The sequence below is a fragment of the Urtica dioica genome, chromosome 3 (assembly GCF_054948205.1).
Source record: "Urtica dioica subsp. dioica isolate 48M chromosome 3, U.dioica_male_clone48M_v1_H2, whole genome shotgun sequence".
NCBI lineage: Eukaryota > Viridiplantae > Streptophyta > Magnoliopsida > Rosales > Urticaceae > Urtica > Urtica dioica.
Genome location: NC_142758.1, coordinates 6,817,544 through 6,832,092, shown reverse-complemented (window position 1 = coordinate 6,832,092; position 14,549 = coordinate 6,817,544). Strand labels below are relative to the sequence as shown.

Sequence of the window (14,549 nt, the reverse complement as noted above, 5' to 3'; positions counted from 1 at the left end):
TGAACCAAAAGAAGATGGAATGTTTTTGCGATGAACTTCGATTTAGGGCTCGTCGTTTTCTAGTTTTAATAGGTTTTGTTTTTATTTTAATTGTTTGAATTGTTTTAATGATTTATTTTTATTTATTTTACAAAATAAACGTTTAAATATTGATTCTGTTAACAATTTAATGTCATATAGCATTAGCGACCAACGGAATGTGTAATTGTCAAAATTAGAGACTTCTACTGTTCAAAATAAAGAATAGAGATTATATTAGCTATTTCCTAAAACTTAATAGACTTTTGCCGTCATTTCAAGTATCAACATAACTTATGTTTTCTTACGTAGTGCCTACGCCAGATAGATTGTCGTCAACGAGACTTACTTGGATTTCAAGAATGGGGGCAGTGGGTTTGAGTTAAAAACACAATGATTGAAGTCAAAGCATCGGGGCACATACAAAATATTACACTAACATGAAGAGCTTGTGACTAGCGCTTTATTCTCGATCAACGAACTAGTTCCTCGGGGAGAAGAAGTCAAGGTGCGAAATTCGTTGTTCGGTTTAAAAAAAAAATTATAAAAATAACATTTTTTTACTGTAACATTTCAAAGATGATGTTTTAAAATAGTAAATAGTTGTTTTCTAATAAATTAAATTGTAAACCGTAAATAAAATTATATAGAGTTCAAAACAGTAAATAAGTTTTTTTTTTAATTATAAAAATCAAGAAAAAAAAAAGTGATTGTTTACAAATTAAAAAAGCTATATTTGTAATAAAAGATTTAAATCTGCTATTTTCACGTACAAAAAAAAAAAAAGTTACCAGAAGCAATTTTCACTTCTCAAAATATTGCTCTGGCCATAAAATATTATTAAAACAATAGAGAGTTACACAAATACATTTTTTGAAGATGGTAATTTCAAGAATACCTCATATTTTCAAGCCTTTCATAAATATTGTATTTGTTAATTTTAAGATAATGTTGCCTTTATTCTGGGTGAAAATCTGTGTAAACAGAAAAATAAAAAGTAAATCAATATGTAAAATGAAAAATAAGTCAAATAAAATAGGAAGCAATAAGGAAATATTGTATAAAAAAAAGTATTTATATAATAAAAACATTTGATGGGGATTTTGGAGAATTAAGCTCAACAAGAAGAGATGGGGGTGCAACAATAAGGAAAATAAAACTAGGGGCCTTAGTTTGAATGAAGCTGCTTTAAGACTTGGACTTTACTTTTGATTTGGGCTATCGACGAAGCCCAATTCTTCAACTTTTCGGTTCTACGTGTGTTGTAAGCTTCTTAGTTCGTTTTCTCTCAATCGACTCTCTCTCTCTCTCTTTCTCCCCAAAATTCCCGGCAAACCATCGCCGATTCCCTCAATCGATTTTGGTTTCCGATCGGCTTCGCTCCATATCAGGTTTGGTTTTTCTTTGGAATCCCCATTTAAATGCTGTTTTCATTCTTTGAGGCAGGGATTGATTAGCATTGCTTCATTGTATCGGATTAAGCTTCATTAATGGCTCAATCTGTTAAATTTCCATGACCACGCGTATTCAATTTTTCTTATTGAAGTTTTGAATTGTTGTTTGAAATCGTGGTTGATATTATTCTTACACAGGCTTCGAATTTCTGTATTTGATTTTAATTTAATATATGTATATTAATTCAACCGTCGTTATATTGAATTCGCTTGCTCTGACAATGTGCACAGCGATTGGAAATACTCACCCCTTAGATGGAGGAGTTAGGAGGCCTGATGAACAACATGGACCCTAATATGAATCAAACACGATCCATTGTATCTGATCGGATGTAAGTACACTAGTATTCCTTTCGTACATCTAATTATTTGCGGAACAATGCATGTGTTTAACTTCAGTTTTTCATTTGATGTCAGAAAATGGGGGGTTGATCATGCATAGATTATTTAAGTGTTAAATGTAGTTGACTGTGTTTGTGTTGGAGTGCCATATATGACTTATATAAAATGGATGTATGTCTAACCTGTTGCTTCTACTTTTGAGCGAATCGTATAAAAGAAGGTGCCCAAGGGGAAAATGTTATTACTGTTTTTTGGGGTGTAACATTACTTCACACCGCTCTCATGGTTGAAAAGTATAGTTAAAAAGGAGATGAAAATTCGTCAATATATATTCATTTGACGTGGATTTTGCATATTTTGAGCACTGATAATCCTCAAGTGGCCTTGTTCTCGGATTTGTAAGATATTTGGCTGGTCTCCTGTTTTAAATGCTCTGTTTTTGCAACTCTAAATTTACCGATAATTAATTATAATGACAGTCTTTTTTTTATGAGTAAATAAATAAATCTTTCTTTAGACGAGAAAGCATAGTGTTTGAGATATTTAGCACAGTCTCCGTGACACTTTGCATTGTTACCTTTTTCTTATTTTAATAAATTCCAAGTTTCTAAAAAAAATTATGTGAAATGATGCACATTATTTTTCTTTTTGTTGTTTCTTATTTGCTGGGCAGACTGGGGACAGTGAATAAAATTTTGTTGTGTTTATCCTGTTTTATGGAGTTCTGTGAGCTGTTCTGAAAGAATTACAATTTTTTTTTAATTTTATTATAAAAAGTGTGTAGAAGTGTTTATCTATGAGGCATTTGGTCTTCGAAGTTCGAACTACAAGATCTAATAATTGAGGGCTAATGATTTTTCTTTTCTCTCCAACTTGTAGCTTTGAAATCCTAATTCAGAAGTTGCAACAACCAAATAATGAGACACAAAGGAGTAAGGTTAGAGAAGTTGTGGAGCGCTTAGAGGAGGCTTTATTTAGAAGGGCTCATACTCGGGTTGGTGTTCCTTTTCTCTTTTAATGTACGCTACTATATATAGGATAAAATCGTCCGTTCCTCGTCTTCCTATATTATCGTGTTTTTCAACTTCGGAGTTCAGAATGTGTCTTGTTTGTTTCAAATCTTAATTCTAGGATGAATATGCGAACTTGGAAACGTTGGAGAGCCGATTGCATGGTCTTTTAAGGCGTCGGCGTTAAGAGTCTTCCATGTGAAGAAGCCCCACTAGTGTAAACAGAGGCTGCAAACCGGCCCGCTGCGTAATTTTGTGTGTTCTATTTTCTAGTTACCCAGATCATATGTGCCATCATTGTTCTTTGGTGGTACAAACGGGAAGTATTGCATATTCAATATGATTGGACATCTCTTAAGATATTGAACAATTATGACATCATAGCTTGAATATTCTTTATTCTCCAATCTTTTAAGTTTTTGAACAATTAAGACATCATAGCTTGAATATTGTTTATTTTTCAATGGGAAACTTTTAAATTTGCTTTTTAGGCTCATCAAAAGTTTTTTTTTTTTTTTTTTATCATTCACGAGATTTTTTTTTTTAAGAAAAATATGAGTTGCTTTGACTCGACGGCTTTCTATTTTGAACTTTGGGCTTTTATTGCTCACGCATAAATATAGCAAAAATAACGGTTTTAGGGTACGCTATTTTAAAAATATGGGTTATTTTAAATTCTTTCAAAACACTATTTTTTTCAAACGGTAAACAATTATTTTTTATAAAAATTGTAAACGATAAATAAAGTTATTGGTATACATGTTTATCAATTGGTATCAGAGCGATTGACCTGTTTTTACAACAATTGGTATAACAGTTAGTTTTAGATTCTCATAGTTTACCATTTGACTCAAAAATCACAGTTTTCGATTTAAAACGTTTATCAAAATATAAGATATATGTTTGATCATTTGTCATTTTATTTCAAAGCTAAAATTAATTAAGAACATGTTCGTAATATTTTTTTTATTCGTTCTAAAAGCTCTATTCATTAGTTTGATGAAATATAGATTATGTTCATAATATTCTATAAGTGTATACGAGAATATTTTATTTACTTTGATCGTTTATTAATTAAAAGATTTTATTGGATTTGGTTTATGGGTTGCAAATCCTAATTTAAAAGGTAACAAATAAATTTGAATTGATTTGTTGTAAATCCTCATTTAATGGAAATCTTTTATTTTAGAAAAACAATTAACATATTTGAAATTAAAATAAAGTCAAAATGTTTTGGGCTAGAATTTTTTCAATGTCAATTTTAGTTTCAAATGTTTTTTCAAAATAATAAATTGATCATTCTTTATAACGAACCATTACTTGATTATTATTTACTTAATATTCTTGCATTTGAATTGATTATGCTTGCCTTGCTTGTTTTATTAAAACTTGATTTATCTTCGGGGTTTATTATTATGCAAAGGCATTATTTATGTAAAACATCTAATTAATTAGAAATAAGTTTTAATGAATAAGTGGAACGGATCAGGCAAGCTTTGTCGAAAGACCAATAAGAGCTTTATAATCGAGATTAGTAAATCTAAAAGTGACTCACCTAGATTAACGATTAATGCTAGGAAAATTAAAATACTAAAAGTATATTGAGTCAATTTATTGGCCTCCAACATTGATACCAACACCATGATGATGAAAGATCGCCTCGTGTTAGCAACTCTTCTTCGTGAATGCTATGATTAGACGTTCCGAACGGATGCCCTTTTCTGATTCCAATAACAAGATTGAGTCTCTGACGATAGGCAGAAGAGGATATGTTCTTGGCTAACCCTTGTTAGCTCGTTCGGGTTAATTCTTTATCTGTGCCAAATGTTGGGTCGACTCATGCATGGAAAATTTAATTGTTGCATGTGGCCGCTATTTCTAAAAAATTGGTAGAGCATAGTTATGAAGAAGTACACGAACGATAATTGCTCATTAATTTGAAATGGTTCTCATTTTTGGCTAGGTGTCACCTGCTATATCCCCAATGCAAGGGGTGACTATTGTTCGAATTAGTGAGGAACATAAAAACTGAGTTCTTTTAACATTAGTATTTTATTCCGTACTCATGTGCTTTATGTTTTTATTTCCTAAATCTTTCGATAGTTATTTCTTTTCAATTTTCTAATTTAGTCCTTTTATTTATTCAGTAATCATGTCAAACTATATTACGGCTCTGTTGTCGAAAGACGTTCTCACTGGTGAGAACTTTCCTAAATGAAAGTCAAACCTAAATATTATGTTGGTGTGTGAAAGCATATGATTTCTCCTCACGGAAGATAGACCTCCCTTTCCTGGTGCTAATGCCTTTAGAAACTAAAGAGAGGATTATGACAAGTGGGTCATGGCCAATAACAAGGTCGTCGCCTACATGTTCGCGAGTATATCTACTGCGTTGCGAACCAATATGGAAGGGAAAGAGATTGTTGTGGAGATCCTTGACTCGCTACAAGAAGTGTTAGGGATGCAAAACGAGCAAGCCCGCATAGAACTCACCCGTAAGTGCACTAGCACTAGGATGATGACGGAGACTCGGGTAAGGGATCATGTCATGAAAATGACTAATTACTCTACCAAAGTTGAACTCCATAGCTGCCCAGATGGATGAGGTTACTCAAGTGAGAATCATGTTGAACTCCCTATCGAGTGATTAAGTTGAGTTATGGATTGTTTCAGCCGTTGAATGAATTACAGACTTTTGAGTCTATTTCTTAACATGGGAAGAACAAGAGGTCGGCTCACTATGCTGACAAAGGTTCCTCGCCTAAAAGCAAGAAGAAATGGTCTTCTGGTGCTGAGTCATCTAAAGTACATCCTAGTACTTCAAATGGGAATGCTCATGCTAAGAAGGAAAATAGAAAATTCAAGAGGAATGGAAAATGGAAAGAAAAGAAGCGTTGGTAAATGTCACCATTGCAGCATTAAAGGTCATTGGAAGAGGCATTGTCATTTGTACTTGACCGAGTATGAGAACAATAAGAAGAATGATGGTATGGTACCTTAAAATTCATGATTAAAGATATCCTAAAATTATTTTTTATGACAATTAATCATGAGCATTCATCTTTTGTGTTGCAGAGCAGATTTGATGGAGCTCGATTGAGTCGAGGAACTTGCTTAACAATGTCGGATTCAAACCCGAGTTGTAGAGAAGCTCATGCTCCAATTGAAGATCTAATATTCCGCTAGTTTTGTTACTTTCATGTATTGTTTTAATTTTTATTTATGAATCTCGTGATATGTCAGAATCATAATCCAATTTTTTTTTTATTGTAACCATTTTATGGCTATTACAAAAATTATGAATCGTATCTTTCTTTATGATTTATTTCATTATTTTTTAACACATGGTTGTGTCGATAAATATATCCTTCTCTTTTATTGAATGATTTATGATAGTGATACGCATGAATGTTTGCCGTAGAAACAAATGATATAAACTATGAAAAAATTGAATGGCGGTTTATAAGGTATCAATTGCACAATTTATATTTTCTAAGTAATGAATCTATGTTAGAAATTTAATTAGTATTTATTGTTTTCTTTATTTCTCATATTGAATGTAACTTTATGATTAAAGTTAAGAACTATTTAGAGCAATGATTGCGTGTAAATAATTATTACCTTAAACACGACAAATATTTGTGCGAGTGAAAGTTAATAAGGAGACACAAACCAAGTGTTGATAGTGTATTGATTGAATGGGAGCATCCTTAACTAAAACCTTGCCATAATATTCAATAAGCAAGTGGGAGCATCCTTAATTGGAACCTTGACACTATTCTTCTATGAGAGAGTGGGAGCATCCTTAACTGGAGCATTACAACTATTCTCAATAAGCAAGTGGAAGTATCCTTAACTGAAACCTTGCCACTATTATCAACAAGATATTTCTTCGAGTGGAAAGACTTGATTGTAAATTATCACAAAAGATCAAACTAACTTACAAAATTCATAAACTCGATTTTAGTAGATCTACCGTCTAAGGATTTGACTTAATGGAAAAATCTACTTAATGGAAAGATCTACTTAATGGAAAGATCAACAACGATCTTGTTCTTCTATCTGATACCACGAACTAATTCATCGGGATCTTGAACTAAGAAGATGAACAGTCCACATTGGATAATGTTCGAATAAACTTATGACATGGATCAGAAAAGTGAAAAGTTGATCCAAGTGCTGTATAAACCAAGTATAATTCTATATGAGGTTCACGAAGAATCAAAATTTGGAAATGAACGATTCGTGTGACTCCTAAATCTGTGTCATGCATGAAGTTATTACCATTTAATGGTTGACTTAATTATGACACAAGTAAATTGACTGAGCTAACTGTTTCTATAACTTAAAGTTTAGAAACGACAAGCTTGTTCCATTTTATCTCAGCTATACTTATTGAAATAAGGTATAAGCTCGATTGACGAGGCTATATCATTAAAGGGATTGATAAATAAACCTTTGACAAAAGTAATTTTTTGAGAAATAATAAAGTGTTAAACGCTAACATTTCTGGAAATATTGAGGTACTAGATTATTAAAATATATTAAATCCTTAGTCATATGTATATTGAATATGAACACGACTAATAAGGACAATTTAAGTTCAATAAATCACACTATGGATAGTGGTGCAAGATTCAATATGCTCTAGTGCAACTAGTCTTGGCGCCAGAAAGGGATGTGCACCAGGAATAGGTAGACTTGTTATATTAAAGATATAAAGTCTGGTGTATGATCTAAAAGATATGTGAAATGTTAATGTGTTCAATAGTAAATAGTTCATTACGAACAATTTTATTTGACTTTAGTTGGTAAGCCAAAGATCACTTACAAAGAAGCATGTACTAGAAGAATGTTAAATGAGACATAGATATCGATTGGCATAATGGATAGATATATAAATTAAGGTGAGAATCTACGAGTTGGGAATTTCAATCCTAGTCAGAAATCTACGTCGTCTGTTGTACGATGGTTTAGCGTTAATGATATAAAGAACTGCTTTATCTTCTATGGTCAAGTGGGAGATTGTTAGGAATATTGCCCATTAAGATAATAAAATTAACATGAATGATTTTTTTAACATAATATGAAATTTACTTTATTAGCAATGATTAGTGGGTTGTTTTGTAGTTAGAATCAATAACAACTATCATCTATAGCCTTCATATTAAACTGAATTACATGCTGGACATAAGTTCGGGCGATGAGCTAAAACGTGATCGGTGATTGATCCATGCCTTGGATAGCTGGATCTAAAATCATATATGTGGAACACAAGTGAAATGTTGATCACATGGGGGGGAGGGGGGAAAGCATTCTACACATTTAGTATGTGTACGATCTGGACTGACTTTGTTTGTTGATGTGTTGTTTATGCACCATTACACCATACTAACCGGGGTCGCTACGATGGTCACAATAACTTAATCTAAATCTTGAAGTGGTCACGGACTTCAAGATTGTATTATTAGGTTCTTTGACTCATTCAATAATGACTACTTGAAGATGCCTAAATAATTATGTCTTGGGAATTCAGGATCATAATACAGAATCCAGCCTGAAAGAAGGTCAATGTTCACTCACCTAAGAGTTGATTCCAGAACCGATTGATTGTGCGCACTTTTTAGTAAGTACGTACGAAAGAATATTTCGTGAAGAAGCAACGATGCTTAGGGCTCATATATATCAAGAAATGTATAACGAAACGATTAACCTTTCTTGATATGAGTTGAACCTGGAGCATTAAGCTCATGTATTGACTATATCAATGGACGCTCATATACATCGAGTAAAATATAATTCTAGTAACAAGAAGAGTGCAGTCTCGGCTCATATTATACAGTGACGTTGAAATTGACGAATCGAATGAATAAGAGAAAATAAAAATTTTGTCTATTTTGTTCGTATGCGTAGGAGCTTCAGTTACCAGGTCCATAGTCCCCAAGGTGGCTCTGATAAGATGGATAAAGATGCTCGTAATAATTAGATAATTGAGTACACTATCATTACTGCAATTCGGTTGCAATTTCTTTCGCATTCGTAATAAAGTATTTGACAAATAAGTTATTATGTGTTTAAGTAACTTCGAAATATCACTTAGATTTAAATTGACTTGTAATAGAGCAATTTAAATCAATTCACAAGGCCTAATAAGGCTTGTGGTAAACGTGTACATCATGGTACATGGGCTTTTGATTTGTTTGATCAACGCCTAATTGTATTGGAACTTTTCTCAAATAGGCAATAAATATTATATATTAAATAGAGAAAATGGCGGCAAAAATCACCAAACTCTTACGTTAGTTGCAGTTCAGTCCTCAATCTTTTTTTTCGACGGGAAAAATCACTAAACTCTGATTCTAGTTGCACCGTCACTCCCTTGACGTTAAAATTTAACAGAACCACACCTGTAAGGCTGAGAAACAATTTAATAAGTTTTTTAAATAAGAAAACAATAAAAAAAATAAAAAAGGAAAAATAATAATCAAACCATTTATCTCTTTTGGTCGTTCAAGACATTTAATCATCAACACCATGTAAACAACCATTCATGAAAATAAAAATAAGAGGGAGAGGGAGACTGGGGCGAAGAAGAAGCTTCTTCGTGGATTTGGGAGAAGCATGAGGGCTGCATCGAGTTGCAAGAGAAAATAAAGGTCTTCATAACTTCAATCCCATTCCTTCTTTATCGGCACCGCATCACAACATCGCAATTGACCGCATATCGTCACAGCCATATTAATTTGTCTCCGATGAACTCGAACTCTGAAGCCTGGAGTGAATAGAAAATCGCCCAATAAAGTTAAAGTCGGCCGATTGTATTTTTTCGGATGCCGATTTCGCGTTCGATCGGCATTCAATTCCTATTTGTTGCTTGTGAGGGGCATTCTCTGAACAGTCGAGTGAGGATTTTCGCGATTCAGTGTGATTCTGTTCGAGGGAGAATTTTTCTTTCTTTTAGGTGTTTCAGGCTTGCATCAATGTTTTACTGGAGTTAAAAAAAATTGAAACCCATAATCAGTCCTCCTCGATTCCAGCCATTTATTTTCTTTTCCAGTGTGTTGTGTCAATACTCCGATCAATCGCAGAGATGAGACGAGCCAGATTTCAGGACGGGGAGGCAACGGAGATGAGCCGGATACGAAATCGGATCTTGTCTGCACTTTTCCGTCATGACAAACTTCAAGACCATAACGCAGAATGACGAACTTCGGTTTCAATTTCGGCGAACGAGAAGCTCTCGTCTGCTTCGTCTCCCACCTCTTCCACATCCTCATCCTCAAATAATAATTGGTGTTTAGTCTAATAATTTTTTTTAAAACAAATAAATATAAATTGTCTTCATAGCTTAAGATCGTGACATGTGGCATGCTGTCTAATTTTAACGTCAAAGGAGTGACGGTGCAACTAGAATCAGAGTTAAGTGATTTTTCTCATCGGAAAAAAAAGAATGAGGACTGAACTGCAACTAACGTAAGAGTTTGGTGACTTTTGCCACCATTTTCTCTATTAAATATGATTTGATTTTGTGAGTATTTATTATAGTAATTATTTATGAGAGTATGATGGAGATATTCTCTGCTTTTCATTTTATGGAATAGTATATCCTATTGTCAGAAACAAATAATATATTAATTATGTTATTTATTGAGAATATCATGGAGATATTCTCTACTATCCTATTTATAGAATAGTATCTCTTATTGTGAGAAATAAATACATATTAATGATGTTATTTATTGAGAATATCATGGAGATATTCTATATTAATCATGATTAATATATTCTAAAGTGAGAAGTAAAGAAATATCATATATGAACTGAATATTTTACTCTAAAGTAAATAAATCCATTTAGGCCTTTTTAAATGGATTTCCAAAGAAGACAAAGCGCAGAGACATAAAAGTATACTTTAGTAATTTCGTAATATATAAGTGTTCACACTGCAAACGAGTTATGCTAGTATACAAACATCCTTATTTGTTTATAATCCGTCTAATATAATTCAGATCGTTTATTTTTTATTGAACGGCTCAGCCTACAACATCGATGTTGCAAAATAACGCTACAACATTGGAGAACTTTTCATAATATATATATATATATATATATATATATATATATATGTATGTATATAAATCAATTACTCAATTTGTGCAAATGTCTTAGAAATTGTTGCAATACTACAATTATTGAATTTAACGAGATATCAACAAGAAAGAAGTAAGTGCGGGATAATAAATGACAAACAAGTTGATAACCCAGTTCGGCAAGTTATGCTTACATCTAAGGGGTCTTTGCCCACGCTAGAGAACAACAAGAAACCTTTGAAAAACACGTTCAAGGCTCTCAAATAATTTAGAAAAGTTCCAAAATAAAGAAAATTTCTTAAATAAAAACTACGAACGCGTAGAGGATTTTATAAACCAAAGATCTATCTATATACTAGCGAATTAGGTCTTCCAAAATCGATTTCTAGCTTGTGGTCCTTAAAATCTCGATGAAAATATGATCATAATTGGATTTGAAAAGTCAACCAAAGACGATCACCAAATCTATCGCATTTATTGTTGCGACATAATCTGTAACACTTTATGAAACTTCCACAAACGTATTCTGATCAAATTCAATAAAATATTGTCACAATATATAATTAATTTTCCGAATTAACATCGCCAATAAATGAAATAGCCATCTCCCCCTTTTGCGTTGTAAGGCAAAACAAAGATACGTTTTTTGAAATCGTGGAATCGCGACAAGAACGCAAATAAATAGCTTGGCAAGAAAGATAATAAATACTCATTAAGAATGGCAATAAAATGTGTAGTAACCTTGTAAAATATCTTCCCCTTTTTGCCTAAAACTAACCCATCCAAAATACCACCGATAACTAACGACCAAGTACTAGAGACTAAGGCTCCGTTTGGAACTCGAAAAATAAGAGAGAAAGTGAAAATAATAGAGAAAGTGAAAATGTAAGAGAAAATAATAGAAAATGTCAAAATTCTAATTGTGTTTGAAAGTCATAGAAAATATGAGAGAAAATTGACGGGAAAGTAACGATGAGACTAGGGACGGAGCTAACTCAAGTCCAGGGTGGGCTCTAGCCCCCTCCCCCTCAAATTTTTTTTATTTACATTTTTTGCCCATTTTTAAAAAGTTTTACATTTTTACCCTACAAAATTTACACTTTGACCCATTTTTTTTTAAAAAATTTCATTTTTACCAATGATTTTTTTAATTAGCACCCTAAATTTTTTTATTTACATTTTTTGCCCATTTTTAAAAAGTTTTACATTTTTACCCTAAAAAATTTACACTTTTGACCCATTTTTTTTACAAATTTTTCATTTTTACCATGATTTTTTTTAATAAGCCCCCCTTAAATTTTTTTATTTACATTTTTTGCCCATTTTTAAAAAGTTTTACATTTTTACCCTAGACAAATGTGATTCCCTCATTGACAAATGTGGGGAGATTCTCATTTTCCATTTGATTTTCGAAGGAAAATGAAATCCTCATTTTAGTTATACATTTTCCCTCGCATTTTCCATCATATTTTTTTCTACCATATTTTCCTCAATCCAAACAACCTAAGTAAAATAGGAGGGATTTCCATTTTCCTTTCCCTCCTATTTTCCGAGTTCCAAACGGAGCCTAAACATCAAGAGTCTTGGAAAAGTACCAGACATCAGCAAGAATTTGGATCAAGAACAGATGTCAAAAGAAGCCAGCGATTACAAAATAAACCACAAGAAGAACGCACTATGCATGGATCCCCCTGAAGCAAACATTATGGCCTCCCCATGTTTAGTGCCCGCGGTCTCTCCTGCGATAGCGGCAGACCTAAAGCGGTACATAAATGAGTCTCAGTAGTTGATGATTGAGATGTGGGACATCGACGATGAAGCTTGCTGACACGAGCTTGAGAGACCAGGTCAGGTAACACCACAACGAGGCAGTCCCAGGACAAGGAACCGGCGATTTCGACAGAGGATTCATGAATGCCGGTGGAAGATGGAGGATGAGTGATCTATTTAAAATTCCTAAATAAAGATAGCTTTTCTTGAAATAAAGTGTCCTAATTTATTTTCCCCTTTTCAATTTTTTTTATTTGTTTATTTATTTTATGAAAGCGAGATTAGTAATAAATAAGCTAGGCAACAATAGAAAACTTAAAGAATGCCCGGCAAAGACAAATGAAAAAATCAAGCACGACAACTTGCACTTGAGGTAAAAAGTCTCATACCTCAACAATAGTGTACTCAAGCAAAAAAAATTCCGCACTTGTTCTTGAGTCCATAATAGATCACGAATTGCACAACTAAGTGATTCAAACTTTGAACCGTCTAAGGCTTTCGTAACTTGTCCCGCAGTAACATTACATTTACTATTATCTTATTTCTCTACTCATTCATATCTTGTTGGAGCTTATAGCACCACATTTTGATGAGGCCTCTCTTTTCGCAGTAATTGGAGACACACTGTTTTCTAACAATTCTGACATGTATCGCAGAAGCTATTGCGATAGATTTTGCAACAGTCAGCAGTTTGTCATGATTGTACTATGAATAAACACAGTTTTTAACATAGAGGCTTCTCCTTACTAACCAAGGTCATGATTACCGCTCGTCATTTTTCGGATAGATAGAATTTCATCATGATTGTAAGTTCCAAAATTAATCATACATATATTATTTGAATTAATGACATTTTTGGCCCCTCGTCTTTGACCTCTTTAACACATTGGTCCCTGATTAAAAAAACTGGCAATCTTGGCCCATTATGATAGTCGCTTTTTCACTCTCAGTCCTTCTGTTAAAAAAACCGTCAAAACAGATGAAAAATGGATCATGTGCGCATCACGTGACTTTTAAATGAGGACAAAATCGTAATTTAATAATAAATTAAAAAATAAATCATATTATAATTAAAATTAATAAAATAAATATAAATAAAAATAAGAATTCTAAAAATAAAAACAAATATCTTCTTCTTCTTCAGTCACGCACTCACGCACCATCAACCGAGCTCGACAAAACAAGGGTCTTTACCTCGTTCGGCGTTTTACCTCGGTGAAAAACAAGGGTCTTTATCATCCCCACAACTTCGCCGTTGTACGTGACAGGCCTATCCTTCCCCGTAGTTTTCCGGTACCCGAATTCAGTGGCCCTCTTCATTCTCGTCCCAGACAAGTATTTCCTCTCTCTCGGGCAAAAGAAGTACCATTTTAGGTCTCCGAGTTAACTCACAAACTAGATCAAGAAGACATACAAAATTCAAAAACAAAAGAGGAACAAATGGATTAATTACCAGGAAGATCACATGGGTCGTACTTGTAAATATCAAGCTCTGTCACGGCTTCAACAGAAAAGGTTTTACCCAAAACCTTTCTCTTCAGATAGAACTTAACGAGCTCAACATCAGTTGGATGAAATCGAAAACTTCTTTCTATTTCGTCGTTTTGTGCTCGCTCTGAATCTTCTCTCACACTTCCCATGGTTGCTCTGTTCTCCAAGTTCTCAGCTCCATTTCGATTCTCGCAAAAGAACCTTCTCTTTTGACATTTTTACCCTCGTCTGCTCTCCCAATTTTACCTCCAGTGCCACACAAGAACAAACTCCCCGTTCATTCATACTCAGAGCTCAAATTCATCGGAAATGTCTGTGGCGACGAAGCTTCAGTCACCGGTCTGCGAACCGCGAGCGATTCTTGGTCCTGGAGG

The 14,549-nt window shown here is 33.4% G+C and overlaps 1 protein-coding gene and 1 long non-coding RNA gene across 2 annotated transcripts; one reads left to right on the top strand and one right to left on the bottom strand.

Moving 5' to 3' along the window:
• The first annotated feature begins 1,305 nt into the window (after nucleotides 1-1,305).
• Nucleotides 1,306-3,219, top strand: LOC149402262 (uncharacterized). Its single transcript, XR_016296205.1, has 4 exons — nucleotides 1,306-1,409; nucleotides 1,704-1,804; nucleotides 2,694-2,808; nucleotides 2,946-3,219. It is a non-coding gene; the product is annotated as an uncharacterized LOC149402262 (long non-coding RNA).
• A 10,411-nt stretch (nucleotides 3,220-13,630) lies between these two features.
• On the bottom strand, nucleotides 13,631-14,324 carry LOC149402261 (NAC domain-containing protein 82-like). The gene is made up of 3 exons (XM_089608291.1): nucleotides 14,138-14,324; nucleotides 13,879-14,060; nucleotides 13,631-13,639 (listed from the first exon to the last, which is right to left on the bottom strand). Exons 1-3 carry the CDS (start codon nucleotides 14,322-14,324, stop codon nucleotides 13,631-13,633), a joined length of 378 nt encoding a protein of 125 aa, XP_089464417.1.
• Nucleotides 14,325-14,549: the final 225 nt, after the last annotated feature.